Raw genomic sequence first — 10,575 nt, 5'->3', positions numbered from 1 at the left:
CAGTTAGCCGCCCACTGTGCAAACACTATGCTCCCAGGACTCTTTGCATCTAGTCATGGGAGAGTACTTTTCAAATTATTGGCAACAGAATTTGGCATGGCCCTGCTCTCAATCTCCAAATACACAGAACTTCTAGATGAAAATAGAACAATAAGAAAACTCTATGCTAGAGTTGGAAAGAAATAAGACAAAAGTCTCCAGGCACCAACAACACACACACACAAAAAAAATTAGAAGCGGAGGTGGAAAATGCACAGCTGAGATTATGGGTGCCCTGAGGTATATTAGACTTCAATTAAAGTTGGAGGGTCTTACAGGCAATGTTTGGGATGCAGATGTATTTGGCCTGAATGTATGTATGTACACATGCAACGACGACGCTGAGTGCAGGAAGATCACAGGCCAGTGTGTGGAAAGTCTTGTGGATCCAGTGGCAGTGGAAGCATCTTAGCACTGGCTTGAGTCTCCAGATGGCTCCTCCAGCTCCAAGGCTCTGGTTCCACCAGCGTAGTTACATGTGTCTTGTCATCAGGAATGTTGAAGCAGAGAATGAGTGTGTCCCGCCTCCAATGAGCTATTTATCGCCATTGCACCTCCAAATGAGGCCATCATGCTGCGACCTGATTGATAAGCTAAACTCCACCCCATCACTCTTAATAGCTTCAAATTGGCACCAGATTATGTAATGCCACAAATTGTAATCCACACTAAAGTCTTTGATTTCATCAGCTAGGGCTTCAAGTCATCATTGCTTTCAGAAAGCAAATTGTGTCATCTGGGTATCACAGGCTGTTAATAAGCCTTCCAACAATTCTGATGCAGCATTCTTCTTTATACAGTTCCTGCTTCTTGGTAATTTGCTCAGCATACAGTATGGTGAAAGGATACAACTCTGACATACACCTTTTCAGATTTTAAACCACAAAGCATCTCCCTTATGTTCAAAGGAGACTCTTCATCTATACACAGGTTCTGCATAAGCATACTGTATATACTCAAGTATAAGCCAACCCGAATATCCACCGAGGCACCTAATTTTACCACAAAAACTGCATTAAAAATGTGCTGAAAAACTCGACTTATACATGAGTATATACGGTCATTGCTCATGAATTTCCATTCTTCTCAATGTTATCCATAGTTTGTTATGATCTGCACAGTTGAATGGCTTTGCATACTCAATAAAACATAAGTAAATTTCTTTCTTATAATCTCTGCTTTCTTCTAAAATCTGTCTACATCAGCCATAATATCCCTTGGGCCACTTCCTCTTCCAAATCTGTTTTGACTTTCTAGCAGTTCCTTCTTAATATGCTGCTGCAATTGTTTTGAATTATCTGCAGCAAAATTTTACTTGCATGTGATATTAATGATAGTTTCCAATCATTTCCCCATTCTGTTGGGTCACTGTTTTTGCAATTGGCTAGGTAACCGTCCTTCACATCTCTTGGTACAAACAAGTGAGTTCTCCTTGTGAGTCATCAGTCTGTTGAAACATTTCAGCTGGTGTTCTATCAATTCCTGGACTCTTCTTTTCTGTTGATGCCATCAGCGTATCTTGGACTTTTTTCTTCAATATCAGGGGTTCTTGATCATACGCTACTTTTTGAAATTGGTGAAAGTTGACCAGTTCTCTTTGGTACAGTGACTTTGTGTATTTCATTTCTTTTTTTTTTTTAATGATGCTTCCTCTATCATTCAATATTTTGCCTGTGGAATCGTTCCATCTTGAAACTTAAGCCTTGAATATTTCTTCTATTCTTTCAACGTGAGATATCCTGAGAAGTATAGGCCTTTTTGGCTTTCTAATCCCAGGTCTTTGCACATTTTAGACTCTATTTTAAGGAAAATACCCCCTAATGGCAGAGCTCCCATGAAAAGAGAGCAAGAACAGTCTACTCACAGAGCCAGGAAGTAACAAAGATTCTTCTCATCTGCCTGGGGTTCTAAATACAGGGAATGGAAGCCTTCTGTTTGAAAACAAACACCTATGTGACAGGTTAAATGGAAGTCTGAGCTCCAGATGGATGTTCCTTCTACAGATGGTTTCTAGGGACATACTTTTACATTATCAACATAGTGTGAATCCACAAGCAAAAGAATAAAATTACCTAAAAATTGAAAAAATTTAAGCAGCCAAGGAAGCAAACTACAAAGTCATCCAACAGACTCATATGCGAGCATAGCATTTAGTAGAATGAGTGGATATGAAGACAACCAGAAGCACTGCTTTATCCTTAGATGTTGCATAATATTGGGGAGGAAATATACGAGAAAATCACCAACTTACTAGGAAAATCTAAAAAATTATTTTTAAAGATGTTTATGATTGTTGAAATGGCAAAAGAATAAATAAAACCAGCAGCAAAAAAAGTACTATGAAAACAGGACTGTTTGGTAAGGAGAGGGGACAATCTTTCTAAAAAGTAAATACAGTCATGAAGTTAAAAATGTAATGACCAGATTAAACCTAATTAACATGGGTCCACAGAAAATTTGTAAGTTTTGTTACTGTAGCACAGAGGTTAAAACATGTTGATAGAAAAAATGATGGTAGCATGAGTAAGGTGGGCATTGGCCTAAGAGGAAGTTCAGCGGTAAAGAATAAAGTCAATGATTAAGAATTTTCAAGAACCTAAAGATATGATTCCTCAAAATGAAGAAACACAGCAAGCAGCAAGTAAATTTTAAAATTCTGATCCTAGACACTTTGTGATGAGGCTGAAAAATGCCGAAGCCAATGAGAAGATCTCAAAATCAACCAGAGAGAAAAAAGATGAAAATAATGATGCGATACCAGGAATTCTAATGACAAAAATAATGGCTAGAAACAGTAATATTTAAAGTGCTTTCTGAAAACAGCTGTTAATATAGACTTCAAAGCCTAGATAAATTATTACTGTGTTAGTCTAGGTTGACTAGAGAAACAAATCCAGGGAGACACTCATCTGTGTATAAGAAAGAGCTTTATAAACAAGAGCAATTGAATATTGAGAAAACATCCCAACCCAGTCCAGATCGAGTCCATAAGTCCGACATTAGTCCATATGTCAGATAACAATCTATAAAGTCCTCTTCAGACTCACGCAACACATGCAATGACGCCACATGCAGGAAGGTCACAGGCCAGTGGGTGGGAAGTCTTGTGGATCCAGTGACAGTGTAAGCATCTCAGTGCTGGCAGGGGTCTCTTCCAGCTCAGGGAACTATGGTAGTTCCATGTGTCTTATCAGCTACAATGTCTCCCAGGGAGTGAGCAGAGACAGTGTTTGTCCCCTCTCCAAGGAAGAATACAGGAGTTCCCAGAATCCTCAGGAGAAGGCCATGCCCACACAGAGGCCTCATTGGCTATGACCTGATTGACAGAATACACTCCACCCCTTCACTCTTAATCCTCAAATTGACAGCAGATTATGTAACTACCACAATTACTCAGCAATAATCAATTAATGCCATTCTCAGGTAAAGATATAATCAGTTTTACACTTGCAGATACTTGGTGGGGGAAGAAAAAAACAAATGAGGCATTTATTTTGGTAAAAAGGACTTTTATCTCAGCCTCGGAAACCCAGAGGGGGCATTTCTACTTCACCCTGTGTGGTTCGTATGAGTTGAAATTGACTACATGGCTATGGGTTTGGTTTTGTGGCTTGGGATGGCTAAATTGGATTATTGTTATGGATGACAAGTAAAACTAAAATCTATAACTTGGGTTACTAATATAAAAGTCGATAACATGCTTGTTAATTATTTATGTACAAATAATGTATAAAAGGCATATGATATACAAAAACAGATGATGTACAAAAAGGAATGTGTTCCAGAAAGCATAAATCAATCGGTAATGAGACGAAGTCTCGTGGCCTGGGAGACAGAGGGCCTGGGTGTTTGCCTCCCTATGTGTGACTCTACAAAAATGTCAAAATCAAGAGGGTGGTGTTGATCATCTCGAATGCTCTTTGTACAGCTAATATGCTAGCATTTTTCCACTTGTTCCATTTTTCTTTATGGTTTACTAATGCTGCATATTTCCTGCAAGATTGTTTGATCACAATATAACATAACACTCTTGGAGAGAAGATGGGTTCTACTTTATTTTTATCCAGGAGAAGTGAGAAACAAAAAAAGAGGAAGATGCAAACAGGAAAATAATAACTATAAATCCTGTATACTTATAGTTTAAAAAATATTTTTCTAAATTACTTCACAGTGATCCTTTATCCTCACAGAAATAGAAGGACTCTCAGGATTGGCACCTCTGTCCCACAAGTAAAGATGAAGCATTATAAGAGTTGAAGTTGATGTCTCATGTGACTTTATTCCATTTAATTCAGTATCACCAATACCAGGTAAGGGTCTTGGCCTACTATCTCCCCTACAGGGATTTACTGAGAACAATTTGCACCAGAAGTCAGCTCAGCATAAATAGCGTCTAGAAAAGATGATGAATTATGATAGTTTGTGATCTGTGATTTAGGATTACCTATTGGAAATATTCTTTTTTAAAGATCATTTTATTGTGGGCTCTTACAGCTCTTATCATAATCCATACATCAATTGTATCAAGCACATTTGTACTTATGTTGCCATCATCATTTTCTAAACATTTACTTTCTATTTGAGCCCTTGGTATCAGCTCTTCTTTTTACCCTCCCTCCCTCCCCTGCCCCTTGACCCCTTGATAAATTATAAACTACTATTATTTTTGGAAATATTCTTGACAACCCATAGCATCTTTGATTACCAATACCTTGTTAACACCTTTTCATGACTGGCCTTAGTCTCCCTCCCCCCGGGACAGCCTGCATTCTCTGTGTTGTTTTAACCCTGCTCTTTCTCCTCCCACCTCCCAGGACTTTCTAAAAAGTCATGTCCACAAGCAACCCCCTGGTCACCGAATACGGAAAGCATTTGGAGAACATTGGTGCTGAGCACTGACAAATTGAAGCCAAACTGTTGACCACTATGCAGTTGAAACATCTGGCTATTAGCGTTACTGAAGCAACTTTATTTTTTTACTGAAGCAGCTTTTAGGGGCCTTTGATAGCTCAGGCTATCAAAGAATAGTTGCTGATCATAAACCATTGTGAACATTCTGTACTCACTTTCCGGCAGCCTGTTTCTACTTCCACTATTTCTGGAGCTTGGCTTTGCGATTTCATCTTGCAGATGTAGTCAAGCGGCTGCTCACAGGCCAAGTCTGCCCAGTACCCATCCTGCAGGGAGAAAGGGGGGGTGGGGGTAGGGGGAGATGTCAGGGGTTTAATTTGAATGCAATTTTCTTGTGTTTCAGATGAGGAAAACGAAGATTCCAGGGTATTAGAGACCATGACACCTGTAAAAGGAGAAGTGCATTTAGCTTCTGCCCATATGGAGCCAATTTGGCTACAACAATGGCAAGAGAGATGAGAGCCACGCCAGTAGGTCTTCATACCTCAGGTCATCCAGTGGCTATTTAGAAGAACCTAAAGGGACAAGGTGAGGCATTGGTGCTTCAGAGGTAAAATCCTTGACTTCCACGACCAAGCTCTGTTCCTGACCAGAACACCTCTGTTCCTGGCCAGCCACCACCTCTCAGAGGCGGCTTGCATGTGCCTCTGATGCTAAGCAGGCTTCAGTGGAGCTTCCTGACTAGGATGGACCAGGACGAAAGGGCTGCAAATCTACTGCCAAAAATTAACCCATGAAAACCTTACAGACGCCATACCTCAGTAGGATGAACACCTAGTCTGTCCTGAATGTTGTCCTTATAAAAGAAGAAGACAGGCCCGGAAACATCGGGGAAAGAGGCTATGTGACAAGACATCTACAAACCAAGGATGGTCAGGGACCGCCTGGGCCTGCCAGAAGCCCGGAGCTCCATGGAAGGCTTTTCTTCTAGAGCAGTCAGGAGCCTGGGCCTGCTGACATCATGAATAACGACACGCAGACTGCAGAACAGTAGAGAATAAATGCCTGCTCTTCCACACTTCCAGTTGGCAGTCATTTAGTACAGCAGTGGTAGCAAATGAATACAGTAATATTCAGAAACAGAAAATTTGAGCTTGTCAACCCCAGGCTCGTCCACATTTCTCAGACCTCAACACTTGTGCCCTCATCCACTTTTCTCCCTACCTTCTTCTTTCAGTCCTTACAAGCATGATGCTTGCTGGTAGCCTCGGCTTGGGACACTCTAATGCCAAAACTTTAGATAATTAAATCCTACCCTTTTCTTAAATTCTCAGCTGGTAATGACAACAACCCAGAACGGGGGAAAAAAAAAAGAAAATGAGCCAGTTCTGGTTGAATAAAACTTGGAGCCAGTGTAATAAGTTTCCACTACATAGCTAGGAACCCACTTCATCCCCATGCCCACCATGTGCGGTAGATATGACCCGTATCACCATTTTAGAATTGAGGAAATTAGGAACAGAAAAATCCAACCTCTGCATCACCATGTTCGTCACCTACTAACAAAAGATAAGTGTATGAGAATTTCCGGTTGCTAAGGGCATATTGAAAACACAGAAGCAAGCCATGCTAGCCTAACACCGCCATTCAATCAGAAAAATTAAATCTAGTTCTCCACGTGCAGATTCCAGAAAGCAGAACCCAGACTCGACTGGACTAGTTCTGCTTCTATCAGAGCACCCAGTTGAAAGGAGGAGCAGAGCTCTGATTGGGCCAATCGAGATTGCACATGTATTTTTATCTTTTCCTTGAATCCACATTTTCTGTCTGTTGCCTTTATGCACCTCTGAAAGATTTACTTTGCAAGACAACTGATGGAGATTGAATTTGACCTGTAGTTCCATATTGATCCATGTCCATTTTATGAATAGAATAGAATAAACCATCTAAATAACCACATAAATGAGGCAGAAGGAAACCAAAAAGAGTCCCTCGTCGCACTTTGAGTGCTAGGAACTTGGCTTTGCTGAATATCTGTAATGAAAGGTGTCTTACCTTGCCTTTCATCACCACACAATCTTCCTGCCGGTAGTTTTCGTGCGTTGGTTCACCACGCAGCCATTTGGTAAACGTTACAGGTGTCCTGTCACTCCATTCAAAGTACATTTGAATGTTAATATCATTCAAACCAATCCACAACTCATCAGTTGACTCTAAGCAGGAAGAAAAAAACCAAAGTCATTCACACAAACTGTTCTCCAGAGGTCAGAAGGCTATCAGGAAAGGAAGCCTGCTACTCTCTCAACATTGACTCTCTTCCCTCCGTTAGTATAACTGTTGGGCAGACTGCCCTCTGGGGTGCTCATCTGACCTATGTGCTGCGTTCTGAAATGGAGATCAGTGAGTCATGACCTCCAACAGATGAAGCTACATATTTTTGTTACAAATCATTTACCTCGTTGGTCTAGAAAATACTTTGTCAACCGCACTCACCATTGAAAATATGGTAGCCTATTAGTGTATAAATGGATCTGACTGGTTTTAACTCTTAGGAATGTCTTAGAATAATAAAAATCACACACCTCTTTTGTTCCACTGGCTAGGAGTGCCTGTTGGAGTTGCCATAAGCCACAGCTAACTCAATGGCAGCTAAGGATAGCAACACAGTTGTTACCAAGAACATTCTAGATGCTTTTGTTAAAGCTCAATCCCTGTGACCGAAGTAAAAATGATCAGGGCACCACGGAGAGATATGAACTGAGAAGCGAGGCTGTCTCCTGATATTGTGTGCCAATCCATAAATGGGTAGCACTGACCGGTAAGCAATGAACTACTAAGCGTAAAATTGGTGGTTCGAAACCACCAGTCACTATACCAGAGAAAGACAGGCTTTCTGCTCTGATAACAGTTTGCAGTCATGGAAACCCACAGCGGCTGTACTGCTCTGTCCTCTACAGTTGCTATGAACTGGAATTGACTTGATGACGCTGAATGTTTATAAATGAATCCAGTCATCTTGATCATGAAATGCCTTGACATAACATCAAAATCCCAGTCACAAATGAAAGTCAAAACGAACCAGATAGGGATATGAAATGCAAATCATTTTGTTTTGAAATTCTCTGCAGAGCATCACTGATATTTTAAATAGCTACCGTGTGAAGAATTCTACCTGGAACCATTAAAATGGAACACATTTGAAGGAATTAAAGGTGATTAAAGGTCATGGGATTTCACGGCTAAACACATGAATATTTACAAATATGAAGGCAAAAGAATACACGATTCTATTTCATTTGCACCACGGGGCACTCCGTCATGAATGCCTGTTTTCTGTTCTGTAAATGGTCAAATAAAAGTCCTTGCCAACCAATAAATAGCCCACTAGAGCCAAGGCCTCCTCCACCCTAAGTGCAAAAGGGCGGTGCTAGGCTACCACTGTCAGTGTTCTAAGCAGGGACTTCACTGAAGATCCCAGATCAAGTGGGAGCCCAGTGGAGAGCAAAACTCAAATTCCCAACGTAAGTCAGATTTGCTAAACCAGTGGAGACCAGAGGAGCTCTCAAGACTAGGGCTCTACTATACAGTTGGCACTGAGCCATGCCTGGTGTCCCCTTTCATCCAAATAATCAATTGGCTCTTAAAATAAACAGAATCATCCATGTCCTGTGCTCCATTAAATAATTAACTGTCTGGACCAAGTCATCAATATTTATCTAAAGCAGCCTGGGAGTTGAACGACCCTTTCACAGGGGTCACCTAAGACCATTAGAAAACACATATTCCAGATGGTCTTACGTAGGAACCGAGACAGCGCTCCTCTATCCGTCTCCAGGTGGGTCCACCCCCATGCAGATATGATGATCCATCTGGTAAGAAAGAAACTCTCTCAACCTTCACACCGACATTGGCTTTTTATGCAGTGTCACAAAATGTGGCAATGTAGTTTACTGTTGTTATGTTAAGACTGTTCACCATGCTACACCATGCTTCCAGACAAAGTTTCATTTGTTGTTAGAAATCAAGATTTCACAATATAGAATGACATATTGTATTTGTGATTCATCACTATGCTTTCATGATGTTCCATTTGTAACCATGAAAACACATCCTGCCTATCAGATATTTACATGCCGATTCATCACAGTAGCAGAATGACAGTGATGAAGTAGCAACGAGAATCATGTTATGGTTGGGGATGACCACCACATGAGGAACTGTATGAAAGGGTCGGGGCATTAGGGAGGTTGAGAACCACTGTCCTAAAGCAAAAAAGGGAAAGTTACACAGACGGAGAAGGCAGACCCAGGAAGCAAACAGTGGAAATCGTGAGCCTGCCCATGCATTGTGAAAAATGTACCCAATGTCACGAAACAATCTGTATAAAAAGTTGTTAAATGGGAACCAAATTTGCTATGCACACTTGCACGGAACACACAATAAAACTTTTTTTTTATAGCAAAGGAGAAAAAAAATCCTTGTCAAGGGAGAGTAACGATGTTGCACTTGAAAATGAGAAAAACACCATACTCTATAGGAATTTCCCCAAGCCATCAAGGCTCTTCCTCTTAAAAGTTGTCACTAAGCTTTGCTTTTGAGGAAGTCCCAGGTGGGCTGAGTGCCAGCCCCAGCAGATGTTTCCAACACCACGAAGCTTGAATGGCACTGCCGGCACAGGTCCCATCCCCCACCCCCACCCCCCACCCCTTTCCTTTCAGGAGCCTGGCAGGCTGTGGTCTCTTAAGCAACACATAAGTATCAAAATGCCCTCTTGTACGACTCCAGAACTAAGCTTTTAAATCCCTCAATTATCATTCGAGAAATTACAAGTATTCCTAAACCCAATCTGGATCCTATGAAATACGCATGCAAGGCGAGCATGAGATTTCTAGCCAGAGTTCCACACATCAGCCGTGATAGCTTTCCTAGCTGTGGTCCTGATTTCTGTGCAAACCCATAGCCAGGCTGTGCAGCTGGCTCTGACTCAGGGCGACCCCGCTGTGCTTGAAAACGACATAGCTATTCAGTAGCTGCTCTTTCAAGAAGTAGGTCATTGGGTCTTTTCCAGGTGCCCCTGAATAGATTCAAACCTCCAACCTCTAGGTTAGCCAAATTAATAAAGAAAACAAACCCTCAATGCCATCAAGTCGGGGCTGGCTCATAGTGACCCTGCAGAAAAGGGTCTGGGTTTCTGAGATTGTAACTTCGCGGGAAGAGAAAGCCTCATGTTTCTCCCACGGAGTAGCTGGTGGTTTCAAACTGCTGATCTTGAGCTTAGCCGCCCAACGCCTACCCACTGCGCCACCATTTGAGCACATTCATCAGTCGTCCCACCTAGTACTCCACTTGAGCCCTGGTGCCATAACGGGTGGTAAGTTGAGGTACAAACCCGTAAGTTTAGCAGTTCAAAATCACCAGCCACTCCTCAGGAGAAAGATGAGGCTTTCGACTTCTATAAAGAGTTATAGTCTTAGAAAGTCGCAGGGGCAGTTCTGTCCCATAGGGTTGTAGTGAGTTTGAGAGGGCACCACCTAGGTGGAAAGGTCTTGTGTATCCTATTTAAGTGGATTTTATTGTCAATATGAGTAAAAGTTGGTTTTCTAGGCTTACTTCATAAGCAATATTTAACATGTTCACAAATTTCTTTTACCTTCATAAACATTACTTTAAGGGAACAACTCCCTC

General features: G+C 41.4%; 1 protein-coding gene across 1 annotated transcript in view; it reads right to left on the bottom strand.

Moving 5' to 3' along the window:
* The window catches only part of MRC1 (mannose receptor C-type 1), a 101,320-nt gene that overhangs the window by 44,872 nt on the left and 45,873 nt on the right, over positions 1-10,575 (bottom strand). The window contains exons 8-9 of the mRNA XM_045285614.1: positions 6,946-7,103; positions 5,106-5,216 (exon numbers count right to left, since the gene is read on the bottom strand). Of these exons, the coding sequence (XP_045141549.1) occupies positions 5,106-5,216; positions 6,946-7,103 (269 nt within the window). The remainder of the gene's footprint in view (positions 1-5,105; positions 5,217-6,945; positions 7,104-10,575) is intronic.

The sequence above is a fragment of the Echinops telfairi genome, unplaced genomic scaffold, assembly GCF_000313985.2.
Source record: "Echinops telfairi isolate 266 unplaced genomic scaffold, ASM31398v2 ScPeMD7_7473;HRSCAF=8511, whole genome shotgun sequence".
NCBI classification, from domain to species: Eukaryota; Metazoa; Chordata; class Mammalia; order Afrosoricida; family Tenrecidae; genus Echinops; species Echinops telfairi.
The sequence above is the reverse complement of the archived record's forward strand: the minus strand, read 5'-3'. Positions and strand labels throughout refer to the sequence as shown.